The 27,795-nt window shown below is 39.9% G+C and overlaps 3 protein-coding genes across 6 annotated transcripts in view; 2 read left to right on the top strand and 1 right to left on the bottom strand.

The window, feature by feature from the left end:
• uhrf1bp1 (UHRF1 binding protein 1) overlaps positions 1-18,269 on the bottom strand; it is a 31,200-nt gene extending 12,931 nt beyond the window's left edge. Inside the window, exons 1-10 of one of the 2 annotated variants that reach the window (XM_037774153.1) lie at positions 18,134-18,269; positions 8,848-9,010; positions 5,157-5,195; positions 4,812-4,903; positions 4,506-4,695; positions 4,006-4,146; positions 3,476-3,646; positions 1,518-1,698; positions 1,227-1,313; positions 211-381 (exon numbers count right to left, since the gene is read on the bottom strand). In XM_037774153.1, the coding sequence (XP_037630081.1) occupies positions 211-381; positions 1,227-1,313; positions 1,518-1,698; positions 3,476-3,646; positions 4,006-4,146; positions 4,506-4,695; positions 4,812-4,903; positions 5,157-5,195; positions 8,848-8,910 (1,135 nt within the window). In that variant the 5' untranslated portion in view covers positions 8,911-9,010; positions 18,134-18,269. Of the gene's footprint in view, positions 1-210; positions 382-1,226; positions 1,314-1,517; positions 1,699-3,475; positions 3,647-4,005; positions 4,147-4,505; positions 4,696-4,811; positions 4,904-5,156; positions 5,196-8,847; positions 9,011-12,563; positions 12,816-18,133 lie in introns of those variants that run through there. The other variant, XM_037774151.1, reaches the window with a different exon arrangement.
• On the top strand, positions 14,770-24,038 carry LOC119490643 (protein ILRUN-like). Of its 2 annotated transcripts, XM_037774155.1 has the most exons (5): positions 14,774-15,067; positions 18,161-18,315; positions 18,433-18,630; positions 19,860-20,185; positions 21,603-24,038. In XM_037774155.1, exons 1-5 carry the CDS (start codon positions 14,904-14,906, stop codon positions 21,636-21,638), a joined length of 879 nt encoding a protein of 292 aa, XP_037630083.1. In that variant the 5' UTR covers positions 14,774-14,903; the 3' UTR covers positions 21,639-24,038. The 2 variants fall into 2 exon arrangements, with proteins under 2 accessions (XP_037630082.1, XP_037630083.1); XM_037774154.1 differs by lacking the exon at positions 21,603-24,038 and having other exon boundaries at positions 14,770-15,067; positions 19,860-20,557.
• A 3,592-nt stretch (positions 24,039-27,630) lies between these two features.
• Positions 27,631-27,795, top strand: part of LOC119489363 (SAM pointed domain-containing Ets transcription factor-like) — an 8,268-nt gene continuing 8,103 nt past the window's right edge. For both annotated transcript variants that reach the window (XM_037771680.1, XM_037771679.1), the window contains exon 1: positions 27,631-27,795. This exon is cut by the window's right edge and continues 38 nt beyond it. The gene's annotated coding sequence lies outside the window, so the exon portion shown is untranslated.

The following is a 27,795-nucleotide window of genomic DNA, read 5'->3' as shown; positions in this document are numbered from 1 at the left end:
CATGTATTGATTTGTATGGGGGATGAGGTCATAGTTTCAATGCTGCTACTGTGTGGTATTTTGTTGTCTAACGAAGACAAACAAGTATTCATGTTTTATTTCATTACACAGTTTTTGATTGTGTGTTATTGCATTCAAGTTTAGCTGTCACAAAAGAAATAGATTTCCTATAATGAAACAACAACCTTCACATTAATTCTGCACTCATACCTTGAGCTGTCTTTACAGAGGAGTCCTTGGTTGACTGGGGCACCTCAGCGTGTGGCCCAGGGAACCCAGTAGCCTCTGCTCTCCTCTGGTACTCCTGCAGCAGTCTCCCAGCCCACTGGGCCTGAGCCTCCATGGCTCCGCTGTGGCGTTCCCAGTGTCGACATCCGTCAGCTGAAAGAAGGCAGTTATGAATCAGCAACCACTCGAGGCTTAAAACTGATTTCCTCTGAAGAAAACCTGACGCACAGCTAGCTGTTCAGCTCATGAGTCAAACCAGAAATGTCCTCCAAGAGCATTGTAGCTATGTTATTTATTCATTCATTTATTTTCATATATATTTCTATTCCCATCTTCCTTTGGTTATTACTGTCCCCCCCTTGGTTTTTTTGTTTTGTTTTTTGCCATCTCTTCCTTTTATATCTAGTTCTCCTGCTTGTCTTGTGCTGTGTCAAATGTTTGTTTTCACATTGATCACTTGTATTGCACTATAAACCGTTAAAAGAAATTAAAAAAAAGATTGCTTGTATTTATTTAGCTTTGTCTGTATCTGTATCGTCCTGTAAATATGTCCTCTGCACTGTTTGTAGGTTTATTGAGCGCTACTGAGAAATGGAGTCAAATTCCTTGCATGTGGCCACTTTTCAGTCCTGGATATATGGTTACATGTACATGCTGTATATAAAGTTACACTGTGTTGATATATGCATATCTTTCTTCTGTTAATATTCACTTCTAATTCTTAAATCAAACAGAACAGCAAAATAAAAGCTTTCTTTCTAACCGTGTTTAATTGACCATAATCGGCTCCAGAGGCGGCTCTGCTGCTCTACATTCTACACTTCAGGAATTTCACAAAGAATAATGGCACTGTCCTAGGCCATTAGTCTGCTTGAGTAGTAAATCCTCCTAACAGCTAGTCCTGAATGAATGCTGTGGTTAAAGTGGGAGCAGGAAAGAGCCTCTGGGTAAACTGCGGTCAAATCGCAGTCAGAGAGAGGACCAGTCGTCACACTCACCAGGTCTGTGGACGGGATAGTAGTCAAAGCCCAGCTTCCTGAAAGTCAGCTGCATGGCACCTTGCAGGCCTGGCGGGGGAGCCTCATCTATGAAATATCACATGATAGCTGATAAAAACCAGCTTGACAGTAATTATCCTTCAAATGCTTGGCAATTCATCGTATTTTAGGGATTACTTTGAGCACAATCGTGGCTTTATGCTGAAGTAAAATACATACACTTGAGTAACAAGACAATAAAGGCTACATGTTGATCATTTTTTGGCACACGGCGAGCTATTTCCAACTAACCGTCATCCATTGAAGAACTGTCGTTGCATATGTGCAAGTCCAAGCGGGATATGAAGGTGTGGTAAGAAGACTCTTTGACGTCATAGAGGTCAAAGTATTGACTGGCGTTGCTGGGGGTGCCAGCAGGGGCGGGTGGGGGCTCAGTCCAGAGGTTGTGGAGGCCGGGCGACGGAGGAGCAGTCTAAGACACAAAAGAGGTCAAACATCGAAATTACAAAGATGATTTGATAAAATGAAAAAAAAAATACTGTAAATATCATGAGGAAACAATCTATAATGTATAGAAAATATATCCAGAAGCCAACTCTTTGTGTTATCATGAGAAGATTCTGTCTATTAATCTGTGAAGACACTAAGCATGTTTTATTTATAGTATCATAACTTTATTTATATATCATGTAGAGACAAGCTCATGCGGGGCTTTCACACGTCATGTCTGTAGACAATACATTTTGAAACAAATAATTTAAAATGTTTAATTATTCATATTTTCAGTGATTTACAGTAGCATACATAGACTTTCAATGAAAAGGGCACAAAAACGAGTTGAGATAAAACAGCTTGACATGTAAATAGGCTGTATTATAGTTTTATTTCTCATATTTTTCTCATATTTTTCTGTTGTATTTGTGTGTTTAAATGGTGACACATTATTGGACTGTTTTAAAACAATATCGATGAGTGATTATCACAAGAGATTGTACATTTCTACATGTCATTTCTCTTGTATTTTGGGTTCCTGGCTGCTTCATACTTTGTTAAATTGCTAAAATGATAAATCAGATTTTTAGCGGAGTTTGAGCTGAAAGATATATACCATGCACGTGGGGTAAGACTGTTTAGAAAGTGCTTAACACAGAAAAAAAATTAAACAAAATAATCCTCCAGCGGGTTGAAGATAGAAACAGATAAATAAAACCTTGGAGGTATACTGGTCAGAGTAGGGCTGTCACGATATCAGATTTTCACTAAATGATTATCGTTAGCAAAAGATTTGTCTATAACGATATTATCGTGATATCTATAGAAAGTTTAAGAAAAAAAATCAGTCATATTCATCTTTAACTTTGTTAATTGTGTGTTTTGTCTCTTTTTTGGCAAATTAATTAACACGAGTGTATAGGGAGGTGAAGAGAGATTCTGTAGCCATAACTGTACTAAAGTGTGATTTAGAGTCACTGGATTATTTACATGATATTATCATATGTGTATTATTAACATGATATCAATATTTCAACATCATAGTCATCGTTTCATCGTCAATACCGGTATATATTACTTTTTGTACACCTCTGTATCTACGCCTTTCTTTGCTTTGACACCTGAATTTCCCCCGGGGATTAATAAAGGTTAATCTTATCTTATCTTATCTTATCTTATATCACGATGTTCCTAGGTCAGAGTACATTTTTCAGTTTATGTTATTTTAAATATTAACTTTGTCTCGTATAAGTCTTTTCCATGGAAGACATTTTAACATGTCAAGTAGGTCTTTGATCTCATTTCCTGTTGCAAGTTTCAATAATAAAATGAATGATGGCTGAATTCTATTTCACAGCTTTGGTTTCAGGGTGCTGGTATTGTGCATGCTGGCTAACTGTGGCAGCTTCATGTCTTACAAGGAAATTTGAATAGAAACGAGACATCATTGATGTTCTTAGTAATAACAACTGCAACTGCTTTTCCTACAATGACAAGTCAAAATGAAAAAGGCTTATTGTATTTTCAATATCAAATATCAAATATCAAACAATTAAAACGGATGCAGAAACAACAATTCTTGAGAGACATGACTTCAGTTGAATTAAGTTCATATGTTTTAAAGTTGACAATGCCCTAAATGTTCAATTTTAAACATATGAAGTCTGTAGTTAAAACACTTCAACATATAATATTATTATTATTATTATTATTATTATTTTTCTCCAAAACATCCATGAGCAGAAAGGAGGCAGGACCTGTAGGGATTCAGCAGCCCTGCTCTTCCTCTGCTGGGCAGACTTCTCCATGGCCTCGCTGAGAGATTTGGCGTAATGGATGATGGCTTTGAGCTGAGAGTCTGTCAGCACCCACAACAGGTCGTCCAGAATGAAAAGCAGCTTGGATGCCAGCACATTACAGTCCTTTATCTAGATAGAACAATGAAGAATTTAACTTGACTTGTGACAAACAGTTTGCAATTCAGATGAGGTCAAGTTTGTGATTTTTTTTTACCCAATGCCATATAGGGCTGTCTATTGGCAAGAATCTGGTGATACGATATGCATCATGATACAGGAGTAACGATTCAATATATTGCGATACTGTAAGCATGGTGATATATTGCAATTTTTAAATCTAATTTAAGGAAAACTGTCATAGCATAAAGAACACACCAGAAACATAATAAAAAACATAATATCGCGAAACTCATCGTGTAATCATGTATCGATATTTTCTTACACCCCTAATTCCATGACAGAATAGTAAATGAATGGTAGAAACTCACTCTGCGTTTTAGAGCGATGCGAATGCGTCCCTGGTTGGTGATGAGACGTAATGGGGTGCTGCCGAGGTCCTGGTCGTTACTCTCAATGGCATCTGCCTCGATTCGTAGACTCTGCCAGTTTATTTCTTTGAATGTCAACACCTGATTGAAACAAAAAAGACATCAAACCATTCAGCTATGATCAAACACAAAAACTATGGTATCAGTATCAGTATGGTATTGCTGTGGCAAGGACAATGTTTTTTATTAGAAACACAGAGAAAGAAAAGGCAGCGGACGCGTTTCCTTTAAATGGATTACATTCTGAAAGGTTGTTCATCTCAGTATAGTCCCTGCTGCTAATAAAAAACAAGACAATTGGCTTGATTAAATGATTTACTGCGGGCCTAATGAGAACACACTGTTTCGGCGTTAAAAGACTGGACATTGCATAAAACTTTCCAGGCAGAACAGTGTTAAAGCTGGCTGAGGAGGGGGACAAAAAGTGTGCTGCACTGTACCTCTCCTCTCTTTGGGTCGGTGACGCGGGTGTAGCGGAGGTCGCTGTTCTGCCATTTGGGGTTGAGGCTGTTGCCTTGTAACTGCCAGAGCTCGAAGGAGGCATGGAAGGCACGAGCCTGCACTTTGATGGTGATCGAGTTGATCCTCACGGACATGCCCTCCACCACTTTCTCCGCAAAGCCGTACTCGCTGTGAACACACAATGTAAGCGTGAGGAAAGGCAACGTTCACCGTATACATGACACGGGATGTAGTAGGGTATTCAACAGATATGTCGGCTTAACACGAGATGTGTGCAGTTTTACCTCTGGCCTGCTGTGATAGCTATAGGAGAGGGGCCGTTAGGTGGACGTGGCTCCTCACAGGTTCTCATTTCTACCTCTACCTTATCCAAGAACTGCACAAAAGAGGAAATTGTAACATTTAGCATACAATTGAGCAATAGAGAAGTAACCTAACATTTACATATGATAACAGGACAGAGAGCAAAACCTATGGAGCAGCAGAATAACAATATAATAATTATGCAGGCTACAGCTAGAGTCATGCCAAAGTTAGGTTATTTTTGGATTACAACATGAAGGGAGAAGCTTAGTGTTGCAGAAATGTGCAAGAACTCTGGAGAAGGACAGAAATAACATAATTCTTACCAGACAGATGGGGCTGGTTTTCAACTTTGTCCATTGTATCTAAAAACACATGACAGCAAGGTCCACAGAGTTAGTCATAAACACTTGCCACAGCACTCTGCACTGTTTATCATTCACCGGGCACAAGGGCACAGCGAGCATCAAGCTCCTGCAATGTGACACTACAACAATAACTGTCACGCTGTAATATCTGGAGTCACGCTGCCATTTCTGCTCACACAAATCATATATCAACTTCAACTATCAACTAAGCTATTATTACCATATACTGGATGAACTAAAACAAGAGGAAATGAGAAAGAGAGAAAGTATGAATTCCTGATTAGAGAAAAGGGGCGGAAAAAAAAGGTACATAAGGTACATAAAGATAACCTTTATTGTCCACATTTAAAAGTGTTACCAATGATTATAAAAAAGACTGAAAGTCAGAACAAAAGATTACATAAAAGCCAGCCTATAAACACGAGATTTCACATGTGGATGGCTGGAATGCATGGATGGCTTCTGAAATGAGGAATGCTTTGATTGTAATGATGTAAAGGAACATGGCTGCATCACTGTTTTAACAATAATGTCATAGAAAATACCAGGGCGATTGCAGTGTTTGACAAGATTTTGGGCAAATTAATATGTTTGACAGGAATTTCCATTTTATTTGCATTTAGTTTCAGACAGTCTTGAGCCTACGAGCTGTGAATGTCTTAAAGCAGTGATGAAAGCAGCCAGCTCACTGTGATTATTGTCGGTTGCAGGATAAGAGGAGTTGCGCATTATTTGCATAGCAATGAAAACTGATGTTGTGCCTGTAGACGACTGACAGTAACATATAGATCAGGGCTGGCCAAAGTGGGGCCCTCGGGCAAAAGTTGGTCCGCCATAAGGTTTGATTTGGCCCGACCGACTTTACTGTCTTTTGGAGGCTGTAGCAGGCCCGGTTTTAGAGCTAGAAGGAATCCATTGGTACCAACCATGTCATGTTGGCTTGTCCTGAAGGAGACTAAATAACGCTCTAAAGTTAGGCTAAATTTTGGCAAGGAAAAACTGGCATGGCCATTTTCAAAAGGAGTCCCTTGACCTCAAGATATTTCAATAAAAATGGGTTCTATAGGTACCCACGAGTCTCCCCTTTACAGACATACCCACTTTATGCTATGCAGCTTTGGACAAAACCGTGTAGTTTTTTTTTATGCAGTATAAATGTGTGATTTTCACCCATTCCGCAAATATATATGTATATGTGTATTTGAATATGTATTTGAATATTTCTGCATACTGGGGTCCCTAAACACAACAATCCTTGAATTGCATTAATTGGGTATGAAAGGAAATGAGCACAACTGTACTCAGCAGGTGGGTTTTAAGGGTTTAACTATGTAATTCTAAAAGAATATTCAATTAGGGGAATTTGGGATCCTAGTAGCATTTTGCATATGAACAATACAATACTATACAATTGGTGTTTGCTTTTGGCTCGTGGCCCACCATTGAGTTCCAGTTTTGTCTATCCGGGGGAAAAGGTTTGGCCACCCCTGATATAAATAGACGACTAGCACTGACTCCTGACGGCCCCAAAAATCATCCTAGGTTCTGCTTCCAACACCAGAACTTCTATCGTGAAGACAAGATCAAGAGCATTTTAAAGCAATTCCTGAGATTTCTGACATTGATAGAGTTTCGATTGTAGGTCAAGATAGAGAAGAGACTCGAAAGCCAGGCCAGCAGGTTTGTTAAAGCTTCAGTAGGCAACAATCTTTTGGCAGCATTGATAAATTACAACATATTGTAATTCAAGTGTTCTGAGAGATAACTAGACTTCTGGACCTCCTCGTGGCTTTGTTTACATGCTTTAAAAAAATCTAGCCCGTGACGGAAGACTTTTACCAATCACAGGTTATTTCAGAGAGAGCCTTCCTATTGGCTGTGCTCCGGCTGGTGGGCGGTGCTTGGTATTTCCTTAACAGATCTCAACATGGCTGCCGGGTCACAAACTTTCTCATTTTACAGCTAAACAGTACACTACAAGATGGTTCTGAACACATTTGAGGTGAGAAATAGGCATTACAGTAACAGAATATTGATTTATATTTGATCAGCGCTGCCTAGATTGACCGTTTGATTGGAGTTCACGAGTGATTGACTCGTGGCTCTCATAGACAAAAGCTGGACGGCAGACTCCAGCTCGGCTCTGATTATTTTTTTTCCTCTGGTCGGTGAAATCTTGCAAATGCCATTAGGAGCACCGGAGGACTCAGAGGCACATGTTTTTTTTCCAGATTACCTGTCTCATGCACTACTGTCAGGATATATTGACGTTTTATAAAAATAACCTTTTTAATCATATATGCTCCATTCCTACCCACTGCAGCTTTAAGCTGTACTTGGGCAGAGAGATGCTTTGAGCTAAATGCTAACGTCCAGTATGTGCTCAAAGATTTTCTAGTATTTGGCCATAAACCAAAGTACTGGACAAAGGAAAAGTCCCCAAAGTCAGTAGGATTCATCATCTGGGGACCGTGAATGTCTGCACTAAAAGCTTCATGGCAATCTATCCAATAGTTGTTAAGCTTTTTCGGTCTGGACTCAAGTGGTGGACTGACCAACCCACCCTACAACCCACTGACATCGCCATCCTTAGAGCCACACAGCTAGCATGGCTACAAACTTATCAACAAGTAGATCACAATCCTCTTTCAATGGTGCAGTTTAAGTACTGTGGTGAGGCTAAAAAGGGGATTGAAACCTCTAAGAACATAATTTTACTTTATAAAAGAAATCAACTGATTAACAGCCTAGTATAGACCAAGCTAGTATAACAGCTCTTTTCTGAAGATAGGAAAACAAATAACAGAAAAAGTGAATTCCAGTAAACAGTTGCAAAGGAGAAGTTTTTACTCAGAGTCAGCAGTCACTCTGTTGACAACACCATGAAACATAAAGAAAAGTTGAAAAGAGAATGCTACACATATTACAAAATATGTCAGACTGAATAACATGAGAAGGATCTAAAATACTACTGGTGAAGCTGTAAAGGACATGGGGTCATGGATTGGGATATTACAGTCATAATATTATATGTAATACTGTCCTACAATGTTGGAAAAATGTTTGCTTCCTACTTTAAAGCTACATTTGAAGGAAACTCAAGAAGAAAATGAGGTACAAGAGGTTAAAATATTTATGTAATGTGTAGAATATACTCCAATAACAGTATGAATATTATTACTGAATTTAGATTAAACAAACTGCCTTAAACATGTAATATTATTGGGATTATTTGGGAACACAAACCATCCATCCTGACAGCTCGGTGCACACCAGCCAGTTTATCTCAGGATCATTCTAGCCTCTGGCCTTTTGTGTCCCTCTGAATCATGGCTTGCCTCTCTATCACTAATAATAACCAGTGCTGGTCTGAAGGATCATAACGTTCTCAGTCATGCCTCTTGCAGGGCTTATCTCCGTGGTACTGCGCCTGCTCATTTCCTCTACCTCTCTATGGACTCTGAATTTCAAAAGCTCTTGGGCATTTATAAACAGAAAACCTTTGTTTAGGTTGAGACAATTACTAAAAAGGCATGATTTATGTCGTTTTCCTGTACCAGCTTTGTGTTTCAGTAGTCTTCTTAGAAAAGGGAGTCTCACTTGTCAGACCAGCTACACAATCAGGTCTGACTACTTCATAACAACATACCCTGATGGCGGCCTTGTTGCAGTAGACCCGAGTGACAGCCAGCCAGGTAGGCAGGTCAAGCATGTTCTGCAGAACCTCTTCATCGAGCTCGAGATTTGACAGCTGCCCCTCCCCCTTCAACGTGCTCAGATTGATCTTGTCCGGGGACAGATTCTTGGTGAACCTAAAGAAAGGAGACCGGGTAAAAAGAGTGAATACTTACAGCCTAAATCTGGAGGAGGCTCATAGAAGTTTAACTAACGGAAACACCTGACATCATCAGTATACGTCACTGATGATCTGGGAGACAAAAATACACAGAATTGAATTATGCAGCTTGGCCGAGATGTTTTTGAAGTAGTGCAACTGAATGAGTCATCCTGAGAAACCGTAGCAGCCTCCCTACAAGAGCCACACAGCTGTAGGTTAACCTCTCTGTGGTGGCTAATGTAGTGAGCTCCAACCGCCACGAATAAGCTACAACCCCACAAAGGGTGAATATAGCAGCAATCGGAGCAAATCAATTTGTTAAGTATTTTAATTTCACATTCACCACGTGACTGAACACTGTTCTGGCAAATCCTCATGACATTTCAGACATAAAAAAAGCAAAGTTCTCTCACTCAGCATTTAGTTTGCTGCTTTTTGAAACAGTGTGTGGCTCACAGTTCGGTTCATTAAACTGATGAGACGACATGTGAACGTGGTCCCATTTTTCAAAACATTAGACATTGTTTGGCCCAACGCCATCCTTAAAGCTTCTCTTTGACACTGAGCAACAAAATCACACTTCTATTGTGGACAAAACCTGGGCTTTCATTTCATATCAACTCCCAAACTCTTCAAGGGCTTTTAAACCTAAAGTAGGCAGAATATTTTTGGCATCATTGGGCAAAAAATCCGTAATAACTTTTCAGCATATTGTAATTCAAGTGTTCTGAGAGAAAACTAGACTTTCTGCACCTCATCATCACTCTGTTTTCAGGCTTTGAAAAATCTAGCCCGTGGCGGGAGACTTTGGCCTTTTTTTTTTTTACAGGTTTACAGGTCATTTCAGAGAGAGAACACTGCTATTCTGTCCTATACTGTTTATTCAACGGAGGCAGCAGTCAATCACTCGCAAACTCTGATCACACAATCAAACTAGGCAGCGCTGATCAAATATGAATCAATATTCTGTTACTGTAATGCCTATTTATGGTATATTTTTAGGGTTTATATAAATAGGCGTTACAGTAACAGAATATTGATTCATATTTGATCAGCGCTGCCTAGTTTGACCGTTTGATCGAAGTTCGCAAGTGATTGACAGCTGCTCAGAGACGGTAAGGCTCCAGATCGGCTCTGATTGGTTGTTTTCCTCCGGTCTGTGAAATCTTGCAGATGCCATTAGGAGCACCGGAGGACACAGAGGCACATGATTTTTTTCAGATTACCTGTCTCATGCTCTACTGTCAGAATATAGTGACAGTTTTATAAAAATATATATATATTTTTTTTAAATCAGATTTGCTCCAACCTGCTAATGCAGGTGAGTCACGCTTGAGGTGTAAAGCTAGTTCACATGTCCAAAAATACCAAACAGCTATTGTACAACGTCATGCATTTTACTACAGTTGCCTTTTGGATTAACAGAACATAAAGAAGTGGTGGTATTCATAATTAAGACCTAAATTAGAGCAAAGATGACTGAATAGTGGTGCTATTATTGATAAAACTAGCAATATAGGCAAATTACTCAGATTAGCATGGCTCAAAGAGTACAGAAATCCCAGAGCTTATCAAAGGCAAGAAAGAAGTCATTGTTCAGACTTTGCCAAAAGCACAACTGTTTGGTTTTACAATTAAACAATACCAAGATCCTTCTTAGACAATAAGGCCTAACACAAAAGGATCACCCTTGAACTGTTCAATTTAAATCCAACAATCCATTAGTGGTTTAAGAAGTCCACTGTATGTTTTACACAAAGTGTGCAAGATTACAGCAAAACTATGAAAAACTAATAAATTCAACTAACTAATAAACTGGCTATGAACATATACATAAAGATTATAGTTATCAACAGGAATGCATTGCAGGAAGGTCTCGGTTAAAACTGATAACATGATCATGTCAACATCCTGCAAGGCTTAAAATAACCATAACAATACGGCTACACTGAGTCCGATACTTAAGACATGACTGAAGAGATGCTTGGACTATAAAGCCAATCTCCTGCAAGCTATGGTCAGCAACATTAGCGTGCTTTCATGTCTACAGACCAAGTAGGCCCAGGTGTCCACTGTGTCCTATCTGGTGCAAATAATTGTTTTAATTATTCAGTGACAGAGACAACAGAGGGGAGGATAATATGAGTCAGTCAAATAGAAGGCCTCTGATTTAGCACACGCCTACTGTCCAGTCTCATGATAAAACTTTAGCCTTTACACCATACAGCTGGGGTAAGAGAGACCTTTTAAACAAACTGCTCTCACACACAAATTTCAAAACAACTATCAGCAGTGACAAAATGACAGCAACTGAAAATACAACATGCTCTGACGCAATAAAACCTAAAAAAAGGAGGCGAGATAGCAGGCTCTATGTCTCTAGAGCAGCAGCATCACATATAGAGGAGGCGAGAGCAGGTGTGGAGAACATGCTGCAGCCATCTCTGGAGAGGATGCTGAAGGTGACTGGAATAACATATTTGTACAGCAGGGTGCCAGATTGACAGTGATGGGACTAAAACTATAGGACCTTTACTGACTATTCTGAGTTGGGGCTAAATAAAGTAAAGCATTTTAAGCACCCTGATGCACTTTTGTGTAAAAATGTAAAAGCTAAAATTCTTCCTCTATAACTCCATATGCCTCTTTTCTGGAGTTAACACTGTTTTTGAGCTATACTGAGCACAATCAATAACATAGATAGATAGATAGATAGATAGATAGATGCTACTTCAGATAGAGCTTATTCACATTTCCATTGTAAACAAAATTATGATATTTAGGGCACTAGACCACAGTGACATAAAAAGTCAAAGTAAGCAGTGGGCCACATTTAATCTAATATATCAGCTTTTCTTAAGGAAGTATTTAAGGAAGTCTGTAGCATATAACAGCATTTAAAACACATGTGCACACAGCTTAAATTATTAATTGACAGTTATGGGACTAAAACTATAGGACCTTTACTGACTATTCTGAGTTGGGGCTAAATAAAGTAAAGCCTTTTAGCACCCTGATGCACTTTTTATATAAAGATGTAAAAGCTAAAATTCTTCCTTTATAACTCCATATGTCTCTTTGAGGAGATAGCTCTGATAGATAGATAGATAGATAGATAGATAGATATTTCTATTGTAAAAAAAATATGATATTTAGGGCACTAGACCACAGTGACATAAAAAGACAAAGTAAGCAGTAATTGAAGGCACATTTAATCTAATATATCAGCTTTTCTTAAGCAAGTATTTAAGGCAGTCTGTAGCATATAACAGTATTAAAAAACACGTGCACACAGCTGGGAGAGTAATTTGGTTAAGGTTGAACTGGTGTGCTGCGTTCACTGACCCTGGTTATTCTCGTGTGTCTGTTACCGGTTAAGCTAGATGGTAACCACGGTGGTAAATCAATGCAGCTAGCTTACATGTAACAAATACTATTAGCGAACTAAACGTGTTCTGTGTTGTATAGACAGAAAACCATCATCCAGCAAGGGGCTAACTGGCTAACACACAATATATGACACTTACCTTGACAAATGTTTCAAAATTTGCTTTTTAATAATTCCGGCCATTTCTGCTTAGAGTCCGTGTCTCACAGAAACAGCAGTTCCCCCTCTGAATTAAACATGTACTAGCTTCCCAGGCACCTCTATATGTTGTGCACAGCCCAGGCTGCTGTGTGCATCTTCTGCACAACCTTAAAGCTGCTGCTGCTAAACAACCAGACGGATACGTGCTGACTCCCGCTGCTCACATGAACGAGCACGCAAACACGACTCCCCACCGAGACAACAACACAGCAGCTCCAGACACACAATGACGCCACCTGCTGGATGTAGAGAGGGAGAACAGGTGGGTGGCAGAGTGTGGTGAATATTACCACTAATCTTTCTTCTTTTAAATCACTCCTTAAAACCTGCCTTTACAGGAAGGCCTTTTTATAGCAATCCCTTGTTTTAAATTTCATTATTGTTGACTTTTTGTACATAAGTCTTATGTTCAACATTTTATTTTGGCTTTTGTTTTTATTTTCAGGAGCAGTATATACAGTATTGACAATAAACAGACTATTAAAAAACTACTAAAAAATTGCACAAGAGGAAAATGATATTGCACAGTGAGAATGAAATGAAATTCCACCTAAATTACACAGTATAGTGAATGTATGTGAAAATATATGAGAGAATATTTTCTAATTTGCAAATTTGCGAGAGTTAAACCTCACTTTAATGTTTTTAAGAAAGAAATTAAACTATTTATTAAGACAATATCTTCTGCAAAAAAAACAAAAAGGCTAGTAAAACGGTGAGTTTGTGCTCCTATTTTAATATTTTTACTTAAGTTACTATTATTTATTTATTTATTTATATTAACCCCTGGCATACTTTTTTCTTATTTCTATGTTTGTTTGTTTTTATATATCCCTTTATTTCCTTTATATGTATTGTTTACCTACAGTATGTGTTGATTTAATTGTTTTTTGTATTGTTTACAAATTTAAAATAATAATAATAAATAAAGTTTATTCAAAAACATACATACACACACACACACACACACGCACACACACACATATACAGTATATATATCTATATATGCATTTATTTGTTACATTTTGTTTTATAAAGTTAGAAAAACAATGTTTAAGTCAAGCCTGATGTTGCCTTACATATACTTTACTATTTACTAGGAATTCAGAGTAGCTCAACATCAGTCCAATGACAATAATTAATATGGGATTACGAGGTGAGGCAGAAGGAGAGAGCTCCCTCCATTACAAATGCCCTGCACAAATTTCTGCTTTATATCTAGGACAAATTGGTGAAATTGTCAAATCTGATTGTTAGTCTTGGGCCTATAAATGGGACATTAACTCAATTTATAGATTTTTTAATTTTTTATCTTGACTTAAGTCATTTGCTTGCTTTCCTCACTTCCATTTCTCTTCTTGTGCATTGATATGCTTAAGATGAAAAGCAAATCAGAGTGATTTCACACACCGACGGGCTCCACCACTGAATTCAACATGCTGAATCAGCCAAAAATCGGGCTCTTTTGATAGTAAAGGTTGCTGACCCCTGACATAGAACAAGCAGAATGCACATTTTTCTGTGTAGTAATATGATATTACAAATGTAACAACATTAAATTTACTAGGGGCCAGCAGCACCTAGTAAATTTGTAAAGTTGTGACTTTATTCTCGTTATAGTACAACTTTTTTCTCATAAAGTTATGAATTGATTCTGGTAATATTATTGCTTTTTTTTCGTAAAGTTATGAATTTATTCTGGTAATATTATTACTTTTTTCTCGTAAAGTTATGAATTTATTCTCGAAATATTATTACTTTTATTCTCTTAAAGTTATGACTTTATTCTGGTAATATGACTTTTTTCTCGTAAAGTTATGACTTTATTCTGGTAATATGACTTTTTTCTCGTAAAGTTATGACTTTATTCTGGTAATATGACTTTTTTCTCGTAAAGTTATGAATTTATTCTGGTAATTATATTATTTTTTTTCTCGTAAAGTTGTGACTTTATTCTCAAAATCTCAGATTTTTTTTCCCTCAATGTGGCTGCAAATATTTTGGGGCTCCAGACAGATTTCTTATTTATTTGTTTGTCTAAAACGTGTCTTTTGCTAGTAAAGGTAGCTGACCCCTGCCCCAGTATGACTATATATATCTTTAAAGGTAGTGTTTTGTGCTCTCCTGCTGTGGCTCATAGGTTGAGCCGGTTGAGGCACTAGAGCACGGTCATGTGATCATGCGCACTCGGCCCTGTTGTTGAGTTTGTTATGACAAGTCGAGGCCTCGGACTAAATTAGGAGTGAAGCCCCCCGTCTCTGTCCCGGGCGAATCCGCTATGGAGGGCATGGACCTGGACCTGGATCTGGACCAGGAGCTCATGCAGAAATTCAGCTGCATGGGTACAACAGACAAAGATATCTTAATATCGGAGTTTCAGAGGCTGCTCGGCTTCCAGCTGAACCCCGCCGGATGCGCCTTCTTCCTGGACATGACCAACTGGTGAGCTCGGGGACTCGTCCGCGGCCTGCTGCTCTGTGTTAACGTTAGATATAAAAGACACTGTTCACTAGCTTCACACACAGCGGGTTCTCCTCGTTCAGAGATATGTCGTCGGTAAGATAGGACTGATAGGAAGCGTTACCCGTCATTGTGACAGAGGGAGAGCATTAACGTGTGTAAATACAATGACAGCTAACGACGTGGTAGGAACGTAACGACGGTTAGCTGAGTCACCGACTGCTGATGCCTGTCAGGGGACGCGGAGGAAGGCTTAGCTTCGTGATTAAAACACGCTTTTACGATAAAATAACTGTAGTCAACACACGGGTTCACATTGGTGTTTTAATGTAAATACATTAAAGTCATTTTGATGTGATTTTCGTGGTTGTTCAGGCTGATGACAGGAGTTGCAATGTTAGTCACCACTTTGATCCAAAGCTAGGTAGCTGTTAGCTAGGTACGTTAGCCGTTAGTCACTGAACTGGTGGCCGTTAGTCTCTGAGCTGGTAGCTGTTACCTAGCTACGTTAGCCGTTAGTCTCTGAACTGGTGGTCGTTAGTCTCTGAACTGGTAGCTGTTACCTAGCTACGTTAGCCGTTAGTCTCTGAACTGGTAGCTGTTACCTAGCTACGTTAGCCGTTAGTCACTGAACTGGTGGCCGTTAGTCTCTGAACTGGTGGTCGTTAGTCTCTGAACTGGTAGCTGTTACATAGCTACGTTAGCCGTTAGTCACTGAACTGGTGGCCGTTAGTCTCTGAACTGGTGGTCGTTAGTCTCTGAACTGGTAGCTGTTACCTAGCTACGTTAGCCGTTAGTCACTGAACTGGTAGCTGTTACCTAGCTACGTTAGCCGTTAGTCTCTGAACTGGTAGCTGTTACCTAGCTACGTTAGCCGTTAGTCTCTGAACTGGTAGCTGTTACCTAGCTACGTTAGCCGTTAGTCACTGAACTGGTAATTAAAAGTTTATATCTGTTCTCTCACAGTCTGTTAAACAGTCGTCACTTTGACGTTATCGACCGCCACAAGATGATGAAACGTTAACATAACGTCTCACTGCTTGACGACAACCACAGTGGAGGATCGCTACTGTTTTATTACGTAACCGTCCAAACATAACGTCTACCCGAGTAGCTCAACAACAGCAGTTAGTTGTGCAAGAGCCTGGTGAATCTTTCCATCCATGTTGCCTGGACAAAATGTGTTAATATGTAATGTATTAATGTGTATTTCATCACGTACTGAGAGCACCTCTCAAACTGCAGTTGTTTGGGGCTTTAAAATGCGACATATTTACTAGAAACCGTGAGTAAAAAAAGGAAAAAAATAATGTGTTTAAATGGCGGAAAGGTCATGTGGAAGTCTTCCCCTTAAATAAATGTTTCTGCGCATATGCAGCATTAAGCCACTGCAGGTCTACGGGAGAAAACAGATCTCTGGGCAGCAGTGCAGGCTGAAGCTGTAGTAGTAACACGTGATGCCGTGTAAGAGCTCCTCTGCAACGGGCTTTCTAAAAATAAAAGCTGCTGCTGCTTTATGGATGACACCCAGTCTCTCTCTGCAGTCTGCAGACATCTCAGTTGTTAAGCCATAATATAATATATGCATTTGAACCAGTCACAAAAAAATGCCACAAAATGATGTTAAGAATTAAATATTGTAGTAAAAATGTTTTCTTATAGAATAAGTACTTAGATTCACTCCCAGGCCTTTAGTAGTAGGATTCTCCTTTATTTGGTCTTGTAAAATGTGTGTCCCTGTGGTTTCCACATTTAAAGTTAAAACTGCAGTGGGTAGAAATAAGATATTCCTCATTTAGTCCCTCAGTGGGGAAATTTGCAATGTACAACAGCAAAGGGGATAGTGCAAAAAACAAGATGCATCAGCTAACACAGTAAAAACGAGCTGACAGTAGTGCACAAGACTGGTAATCTGAAAAAAATATCATGTGCCTCCGGTGCTCCTAATGGCATCTGCAAGATTTCACTAGCCAGAGGAAAACAACCAATCAGAGCTGAGCTGGAGCCTGCCTTCTCTGAGCAGCTGTCAATCACTCACAAACTCCAATTCAAACGGTCAAACTGGGCAGCGCTGATCAAATATGAATCAATATCCTGTTACTGTAATGTTGATTTTGCTGTAAAATGAGAAAATTTGTGACCCGACAGCCATGTCGGGATCAGTTCAAGGCCTATGGAAAGGAGGCTGGGTCATGGGCGGACATGGGACTTGGGGTATAGGGTATGACACATGCGCAGTGTAACTGAAGCTGCGGTCGTGCGTTGCGATTGGCTCAATGCAGACCAGATTTTACTACGCATGTGTTGTACCCCCGAAGATATGACGCGTTGATGACGCGTGACCCAGCCTCCTTTCCATAGGCCTTTGATCAGTTGAAGAAGTACCAAGCACCGCCCACCAACCGGAGCAAACTTTCTCATTGCCTCCATTGAATGAACAGCCAATAGGAACGCTCTTTCTCTGTGAAATGACCTGTGATTGGCCCAAGTCTCCCGTCATGGGCTAGATTTTCTAAAGCCTGAAAACAGAGCCATGAGGAGGAGCAGAAGTCTACTTTTCTCTCAGACCACTTGAATTACAATATGCTGAAATGTTATTATGGAATTTTTGTCCAAATGATGCCAAAAATATTCTGCCTACTGCAGGTTTAATTGGTCTTGTAAAATGTGTCCCTGTGGTTTCCAAATTCACCCCTTTACAGAGGCTAGTCATCATTTTACCAAAGATAATAATTTGAACATAGATGGGTTTTATGCTGTTGGTTGGACAAAGCAAGCAGTTATAGACATGTATCGACCAAATGATTGATTGACGAATAACAATATAATCAGCAGATAAATAAATAATGATAACAACCCGTAGTTGCAACCTTAGATTGATGATGTTATTTTGTTATTTTTATTTCAGCATGTTAGTGGAACTTCAGCTCCATATATATATGGCCTGACGTTCGTTCATTCATATCTGTGCAAATTCAGGTTGAATCGTGGGGTTTCCCCTACACAAATCACATGTTACACTCCAATATATATATCTGTAATGATCACCTGCATTTCTGCCTCCTGTTGTCCCAGGAATTTACAAGCAGCCATCGGAGCGTACTATGACTTTGAGAGTCCCAACATCAGCGCGCCGTGCATGTCCCTGGTGAGGGATGTGACGATTGGTGAGGGCGAGTCAGTTCCACCAGACACACCTTTCACAAAGACCTGGAGAGTACAGAACACAGGTAAGTCTACTGGAAGAATAATAATAGATCAGAGCTGACACCAGACATTGTAAATTAATAATAATTACACTCACATTGTCATGCCGAGTTCAGCGTAGTTTCCTGCGTGTCTTCCAGGTGCAGAGTCATGGCCTCCTGGGGTTTGTCTGAAGTACGTCGGAGGAGATCAGTTCGGTCACGTAAACATGGTGATGGCGCGGTCTCTAGAGCCTCAGGAAATGGCTGATGTTAGTGTGCAGATGCAGAGCCCTGCGTCTCCGGGCATGTACCAGGGCCAGTGGAGAATGTGCACAGCCACCGGACTTTACTTTGGAGGTGAGGACAGAAAACGTCAGGCTACAAATAAACTTTCAATCATTGCTTTTCAGTACACATATGCTCAAGAACAGACTGAAACGATCAGTCAATTAATCAGTCGTTAATTGATAAATCGTTTGAGTCATTTTCCAGCAAATATTCCAAACATTTGCTGTTTCCAGCTTCTTAAATGTGAGGATTTGAAGCTGCTTTCTTCTTATTTTACACCATTGTAAACTCAATATATTTGGGCAGACAAATCAAGCCATTTGAAGATGTCGCCTTGGGCTTTTAAAACATTTTTATAGAGCGGAATAATCAGCAGTTTAATGATAACCATCATCTGCTTTGAACTGAGCTGCCGACATGCAAATATCCAGCCAAGTGGTTAGCAGCAGGAGGCAACAGTGGTTACTGAAGATAAAGTGCTAGATCATTTTGTATGCATTTCCTTCAGTGAAAAAAGATTGAATGCCTGTTCTATCAGCACACACAAATTAAATTAAGAGTGATTCATTTAGTTGATTTATGATCTCCTGCAAGTTCAACGTGTTTGATGGATCCCACAGGAAGTCCCTGAAGACTTACCTACTCACAAATTAATCAGCAGAGGGATACTCAATTAAAAATTATACTTGGCCTTAATATTTCATTTAGGTGTTCATAGCGATAATTCCTCACTTAACACCCTCAGTCTCTTAGTGGCTTTAAGAGAGGAGAATTGCAGAGCCGGAGCACTTTAGATCTTTGAGGATATTGTGGGTGTGTGGTCCAGCTTCATTTTAAATCATCTAAATATTGCTTCAGAGGCTATTATTATTATAGACAGTTAAGTAAGGGATAATGTACAGCTACCAGGTCATTGTTGTGAAATAAACCCTGACAGTGCGCGAAGCGGAGGGGTCTTGCATCGCCCTGAAGGGATTTATTTCACAATAATGACCAGCTAGCTGTACATTATCCCGCTTATTACACGGCTACTTACTTAAGAAATCAATAATTTGACACACAAACGGTCCGCCAGAGTCCGACATCAGAACTGCGCCCATAGCAACGGTCTGCTATACATAGCAACGGTCTGTTATAAAGAAATTACCAGACCGTAGAACGTCGTGATTGACCAATCATAATCGAGTATTCAACAAAGCCGTGTATTAATGTAAGGTAGATTTAACCTTGCATTAGGTAGTGTAGGACAGTATTAGTGGCTCTGTATACTATAACATGCCGTTCGTTTCTTTTGACAGATGTCATTTGGGTGATCCTGAGCGTGGAGGTCGGAGGCCTCCTAGGCGTCACACAGCAGCTCTCCTCTTTTCAAGCAGAGTTCAACACCCAGCCTCACCGCAGCCTGGAAGGAGACTACAACCCCTTCGCCTCGCCAGAGAAGAGCAAGTGCCCCAACAGCAACAACAACAGCCTCCATGACGCCAGCGGTCACAGGGTCGCAGGGGAACACTGGCAGGGAAGCCCCAACCAGATGCAGCAAGAGCAGAATGGACTTTCACACAACTCTGTGGATCTAGTAGCAAACAGTCTACAAAGCAATCTATCAGTAGTCTCTTATAACCAGGTAAGACGTATCAAAGGGCAGGGAGAGCTTCCATACTAGTGAGTCATGGTTGGGGATATTTTCTTCAAATTTCAGTCAAAACAAGTGCACTGTAGACGTTGAAAGCAACCTCACTCGTTAGATGAATATCTAATCTAATCTTTGAACAAACAAGACTAAGAGTCTACAGCCACACGAGAGGTGTTGTGAGGTTATACTTGGGCATAGTGGTGATTTGAGCTAGATGCTAAAATGCTGATGTTTAGCAGGTAATATTTACCATGTCAGTTTAGCCTTTTAGCATGCTAACATTTGCCAATTATCACTAAACACAAAGCACAGCTCAGGTTAATGGGAATGTCATTCACTTTGCAGGCATTTAGTCATAAACCAAACCTGCTAGCGTGGCTTAAAAACACCAACAAATGTACAAATATAGTGGAGACCAGCCTTAGCTGTGTCATGGATGAGAGTACATGGCAATAGGACTGAGGACGCAATGCATTGAGGCAGAACAGGTCAAAGAAAAAGGACTACTAAATCAATGTTCAAATTAACAGGTTTACAGTCAGGCAGCAGGTGACAGTCCAGACAAGCAAACGAATCCAGAGGGGTGAGGCAGGCAGGTCATACATTTTCAGTCCTACGACGGTGGTTCACTTCTTACCGGGGTAGATCATCACGGTAGCTTATGCTGAACACATAACCTGCTCCGGAGCAAAGAGACGAAAAAGTTTGTCATCCATTCTATTTTGAGAGCTGTTTATAATATCGCTGCCCCATCTAGACAACTATATCTGACTTTTGAGTATTCTGTTAAATTAATAAGTCTGTTAATTTACACATTAACACATCTGCAATTTTTTTCTTTTGCCAGCTGTCCTTCCTGCATTTGACAGCTTCAACTTTAAAACAATTTTTAGTCTGGATTATGTGTTTAACTTCTTCGTATTTGTCTAATATTATAGTTTGCTCAACACCCCTTTCATGTGAACGCGCTCATAGCCAGATGGAGAAACCCTGGGTTGACTTACCGAGTTGTTAACCACGTCGTAGGACCGCTTAGTGGTCTGGTTGTTAGGGTTAGTTAAGCCAGATAACGAGAAGATACCCTGGGTATGTTGAACTCACTTTGTAGCTCAGGCCTCAGTTACAGATTGCTGAAAAACAGAAAGTGCACAACATGACAAACAGGAAGAGGGAAAGGACTGATGAGACAATTAGAGGCAGGTGTGTCAGCAGGTGGGGATGATTTGGAAGTACGAAGGCGTCTAGTGGACAGGTGGAGAACGGCAGGTCTGGAAAGTTCCTCAGAAGGCCTGGGGGGAAGTGAGAAGTGTCTGGAGGGAGACTGAGCTGAGGCAGCCGTTTGAGCAGCTGTAATTTAACATTCTGTACTCTGGCAGCCCTGTTATCTGATCATGTCTCTTCCTTGCAGGGTATACAGGAGCCCTATCCTTTTGGGCACTCTTAAATCATGGGACTTGTCACAGTGAAGCAGCACTAAAACCTCCAGAGTCTGTCACACCAATAACAGAAAGAAGAGGCTTTTATTGGTAGCTGGTAGGAGAGTGTGGAGATTCAAAAAAACACTTTTATGCAAAGTCCGGCTCCACTTTGAGAAAGCAGATGCCAACGCTCCCGACGTGCAGCTCAACCAACATCCCACAACAACCCACTGTATGCACGTGTGAATGCTAAGTTAAAAAAATGAGTGCTATGATGAGTCTTTTGAGTGGTAACTTCTTTCTTTTCTTTTTTTTTTTAGTTGTCAGAGTGCAAATGAAACAATGATGACAGGAGTGTGTGTGTATTTGTGAAACCGTGTGTGTATACGTGTGTGTGTGTGTGTGTGCATTGTGCAACCTGAAAGAGAGACTTTGGAGGAAAAGCCATTTATTTTGCCAACTGATTCTCCAGTTTCTGCTCTGACTCTTGGTATATCGATCGGGTTTCTTTACCTGTTCCCTGTAACTAAATCAAATAATCTATGAAACAAACCATTGGATATCATTTTTTACTTTATATCTTAATTTTTTATACACTTTTTAAGAGAAGGGGAACAGTCACAATCCTTCAGAAATATAGCTGAAGTTCATTCAACATGGCTTGTGCATAATCAGTGATCATCTCTATGCTGTCACAGTTACTGCAATTTTTAAATGCAATGCAATTTTCTCCACTGGAGGGAGTCAGCCATTACTCTAACAAACAGAAGATCACCACTGAGAAACACAACTATAGCTCCTATGGTTTATTCAAGTTTAGTCATCATTGTACAGAAACATCTTTCTCCCAAAAACGATATAATCTAGAGCCAACAATTTTATTATGCCTTCTGTAGATTAAAACACAATGAAGGTTTTTTTCCTCACACATGAAATAGAGTCATTGCTGGTACTTTGCATAAACACATCTATAAAATATTAGACAAATATTAGCAGAATATTCTTTATTAGGAATAATGCAGTATTTGAGATTTCCCCAGTTATTGTCTGAGGCTAAGATTTAGTTTTGTTTTACATGCTTGCATTAAAATTAAAACACAGGATTAAAGGTGCTATTGATAACATTCAGCTACTACATGTCGCATTCTCCCTCCCCCGTTACACTCACTTCACACGAACTGGCAACTTGGTCGCTGACGACACAGAGATACCAACGTTATACTATTTGCTCACAAGCCTCGTTAGAAGTGGGAACCAAACCTTAGATATCTTCCACCGAGATAAACAAAACATTCATTTTGGACCCGTCAAAATGTTGATTTATTCACAATCATATGATGTATTTTAGGAAAAGCCACACTTTTATTGGGCACTTTTCCAAAAGCTCTGTGGATGTATTATTTTTCTTAAAATATTCGTCTACATAAAAATGTTATCAATAAGACCGTTAATGCACACTATGACATTGAATTCAAGCCATATGAAAGCAGTAAAAAACACAACTTCACATTATGAAAACATAAATGTTCTTCGTCACCTTGCTCTGACATTTTAAAAGCTGTCTTGGAGTCGCTTTCATCATATTAAGTTGAATGTATTAGATGAATGTAGAAGAGGATCATGTTTTTTGGAAACTATATTAATTTTACCCAAAGATTCAACATTGTATATTTGCATTGAACTGGCAGTTTTATTAGTGTAATTATTGTTCTGAATATTCCTGTCTATTGTTAAAATGATGCTTCGGCTATTCCACATCAGATGAATATTCTCACTTATCATTGATGACGTTCATAAACACATTTGATCCTGTTTGATCATTTCAGATGCAAACTGAACTGCACCAGTAAAAATACAACGAAATGACAGACTCGCATTGTCTTGAAGAATTGTTGCTGCATATTTACTTGCACTAACTGGCTGATCTATGCACTGATTAATGCGAACTTCATGACCGGGCCTGTGTGTATCTTTCACCTCGACAAGTACAGTTAAGTCCTGAAGGGTTTATAGTCTGGGATTTTATCTCCTCATCCACAGCCGGTGTGTTAGACCACCTCTGTCAGGTTAACAACCTTTCCATTGAGGCACTAACTGTTAGCCCCGGGGGGTTACTGAGCTTTGACAACATGACAAAACCAGCCAATACTACTATCTCTCTGCGACACCGCTGCAAAATGTTAACGATAAATGTTTCACCCTGCCGTCAAAGGTATTTGCTGTCAATGCCAATTCATCGAGTGCGTTTTGTTGTTAGTGTAATATCTCTCTGAGGTCTCCGCTGGCCAGATTGCAGAATGAATCAGTTGGCATTAGACTCATACAACAGCACATTTATGAGTGAGGAAGTGCAAACAGATGAAAGCTTTTTTTCCCCTGTATGTCTGATGAATGTTTGTATGATTAAATTATCACTGAAAACTTAAGTCTTTGGCTTTGTGTTGTGTGTGTGAAGCAGAGATTGCAGGACTGAAAACATCCAATGACATTTTCAAACTTTACAACATAAATATTCTAAATGGGCCGCTTTGTATTTCCTGTTGTAGCTGACAGGAAATAAACTTGGACCAAAGCTGTTGCCCTAACAACAGAATGGCATTGAAAAGGAAATCATGATTTTACACAGATTTGAACGCCAACTTTTATATTACCGCCATGTGTTTTCTTCTTTCCACATAGTTAATCGTTAGCTTTTTATACTTTTTAACCTCTGCTAGTTCCTACAACACGACATCACATAGTCTACTTTCAGTTTTCTTGTTAAAGGTGCTCCATACGATATCTATTAATATAGCATCAAACAACTATTAGCTATGTTAAGATATAGAGGAGTAATGTCTACCTGAGCATAGAATGAAGTCATTCTCCCCTGTGTGTGTTGTAGTCTGAACTTCTCCGTGCTTTGTTTTCATAGTCGGCCGCATGTGTGCTTTTAGTGCATGTTCGTGCATGTGAGCGTGCCCCACTGGCTAGCTGATGGCTGCCGCTCTGCACTGGGCTCATACGGCGGTTACAGCTGATATTGCCGTCACGATCGGCATATGTGCTGACCTTGAGAGTTCAAAAATAGGGAGGATTTCAAAAGAAAAGTGGGGGATCTGGGGGTCTTTCTTTCCTGCATTCTGATAATTTTTAAAGAATAAAAATAATAAGTACACTGCTACAGCATTTTTAATCTTCAATACTTTAAATTTTACTTTTAACACTCAGGAAAGAATACAGAATAATTCACCCCTCTGGCATGAACTCGTTTGAATTTCTGGCTAAGATTTAGTTTTGTTTTACATGCTTGCATTAAAATTAAGACAACACAGGATTAAAGGTGCTATTGATAACATTCAGCTACTACATGTCGCATTCTCCCTCCCCCGTTACATTCACTTCAAAACAACTCACTTCACACTAACTGGCAACTTGGTCGCTGACAACACAGAGATACCAACGTTATACTATTTGCTCACAAGCCTCGTTAGGAGTGGGAACCAAACGTCAGATATCATCCACCGAGATAGACAAAACATTAATTTTGGACCCGTCAAAATGTTGAAAAAAAAATGTTATCAATAAGACCTTTAATGCACACTATGACATTGAATTAAGAAAGCAGTAAAAACACAACTTCACATTTTAAAGGTTTAATGCGAGATCGGGAGCGTTTATATTGCCTCCGCACAGCTCTCAACAGGGTGACGGCTGAGACGGGGTCATGTCTAGGAGGTAACATGCAAATTGCGAAACTCTCGCAAGATGGTTAAGGTTATGGATTGATCTTGAGAAGGGGGGAGCTGGAGGGTGGGCGCTTCGCTTCCGTGACGGTGCCATTGGTTGGGACGGCTTTATCAACTGTAATCGCCGTATGAGAGCAGTGCAGAGCGGCGGTCGTGAGCTTGCCAGTGGGGCACGCTCATGTGCATTAACAGCGTGTGGGTCGGCCCGGCTATGTCAACAAAGCACAAATAGAAGCTTTAAGGATAAAGAAGCATTTAAATTAACAAAAAAAATAACAAGACAGTTATATACAAATTGGGACAGTGCAATATGTTGCATCTGTGTAATATTGGGCTATTGTCTGTGCAATATGGGCAAGACGGTAGACGGTGCAGTGCACTACCTGGGTGCAATACCTGCCATGGTGTGTGTGATAGTATGTGCCATTATGTATGTGGACTGTGTATGTGTTGAAACATCTGTTTCTGTGGAACTGTTTCCCTGTCTTGTGTGGAATCGTTTAGTATTGCAGTTGATGCTGTTTTCATTTAGTGCTTGTAACTGCAGTTGGACGGAGTCCAGGAAAAATTTCCCCACGGGGACAATAAAAGTATATCTTATCTTATCTTATCTTATCTTATCTTACAGTATTGCACAATTAAATGCATTATATATGGTACCTGCTCTTGCTCACCATTTTTCTACAGACGACCGAGCCAGGTTTCTACATTCAGTCGCTTCCAACCAAATCACCACAGATACATTCACTCATGCTGCTGGGTCAATTCAAGACGAGTGCATTGGTTTCTGCTTTGGCAGTGAGTCCTCAAAATACTATAAAAATGTCAAGAGTGATGAGAGCCGTTTGTTATTGAGGGTTTATTTGAAGAAAACAATAACTGTAGTTCAAATGTTAAACCTGACAGAGACAGATCATCGTAGCCAGTAGATGTAGATTACAGATTACACGTTAGCCTGCAGGTTTACTGGTTAAAAGCAGCCTTGTAGCAGCTCCTCTGAAGGGTCTCACCATCATTACGATCTATTGTGTCTGTCGAGCAGAAGAACCAAACTGCCTGAGGGAGCAACACTCGCTTGACATTTGCACATTGAATGCTAAATGTGTTGCAGTGAGGCACAAGGGACGTATTAAGGTAACTCGGTGAATGCAAGATTAGCTGCTGAATGACTCTGTGAAGATCCAACTGACTAAAAAGCTGCAGTAAGTTGAGATAGTTTTTTTTTTACTTCAAGCTAGAAGACTTTACTGTAACAGGTTGTGAGCAGGTTGCTAAAGCTGCCGTTCTACTATTTTCCAAGAAGGCCTTTAAAGATGACTTCTGTGGGTGGATACACATGCAGCACCTCTTTAGAATATTTCAACACAACCGCACAAACTCTACTGTTTAGTTTAAGCAAACATTTACACACACTCACTTTCTCTTTCCCTCTCCTGTGCTCGCTCTGCGTACCAGTTATTCAACTTTTCTGACAATGGTTTCTCAACCTTTCAAAACAACTATATAACCATTATTTTCCCGTGGGGGTGATTTATCTATATTTCATGGATGTTATGCTCTATGTTATGTCCCTTCCATAGCCAGCCTTTCTGGTGTCATATGAGTTCAAGCCTATAGAAATACACACTACAGTGCGATATTAGAGCCTATCTGTCTTTATATGTCACTTTCCTTCCTACTCATCTCTGTGCTATAGATGTAATCCCCAGAAGGCCCGGTGGTGACTGATTAGCAAACATGTTGGGGACCATATCTTTCACCATTCACTTGCTTGACTGCAATGGAAAGCTACTGTATGCAAACAGTGTGCTAATCCCCCAACAGTGGAACAACTTTGACAGCGAGTGTGACACTTCATAAAGTGTGATTTCACTTTTTCTGTGTTGAGTTTCAAAGCTCCTCTGGTTTTAAATTTCTACTGTAGATTTATCCCACAAATTATTCCCCCACCTCTCACACAGAACGGTGACCTTTGACACAATCACCTCAGTGGATCAGATTAGATCAATTCAGCTTTATGTTCACACAGTTTGAATATTATCCTTAAAAACTGCCATTCTTAAAAATGTTTGTAAAAACTTTGTCGGTGTCCTCACAGCTTCTCCCCGGGCTGTTACGACTCACCACGTTTTGTTTACTGAAGGAACTCTGCATGAATACTGCAGAACTGCCCCGGGTCATTATTAAGTAGGCACTCTGAGGGAGCAACCTCCTTCATTGGGACACTCCCTTTCTCTCAGGATTGATATGTCACCAAGGCACTGTGTCCCAAATAAGTCCAACTCTTACGGCTTGGACCAGGAATCAAACAAGGTGCATCGATAGTTGGGAGTGGACAGAAGTGATCCAGCTGTGAGTGCTGGGTAGGAGACGAAAAATTACAGTACAGCACATCCTCACCTGAGGGCATCATAGATAGAGTCTCCAAAGGACCTTGACTTTAAGAGAAGAGGCC

Source organism: Sebastes umbrosus, chromosome 6 (assembly GCF_015220745.1).
Source record: "Sebastes umbrosus isolate fSebUmb1 chromosome 6, fSebUmb1.pri, whole genome shotgun sequence".
Taxonomy (NCBI): domain Eukaryota; kingdom Metazoa; phylum Chordata; class Actinopteri; order Perciformes; family Sebastidae; genus Sebastes; species Sebastes umbrosus.
The sequence above is the reverse complement of the archived record's forward strand: the minus strand, read 5'-3'. Positions and strand labels throughout refer to the sequence as shown.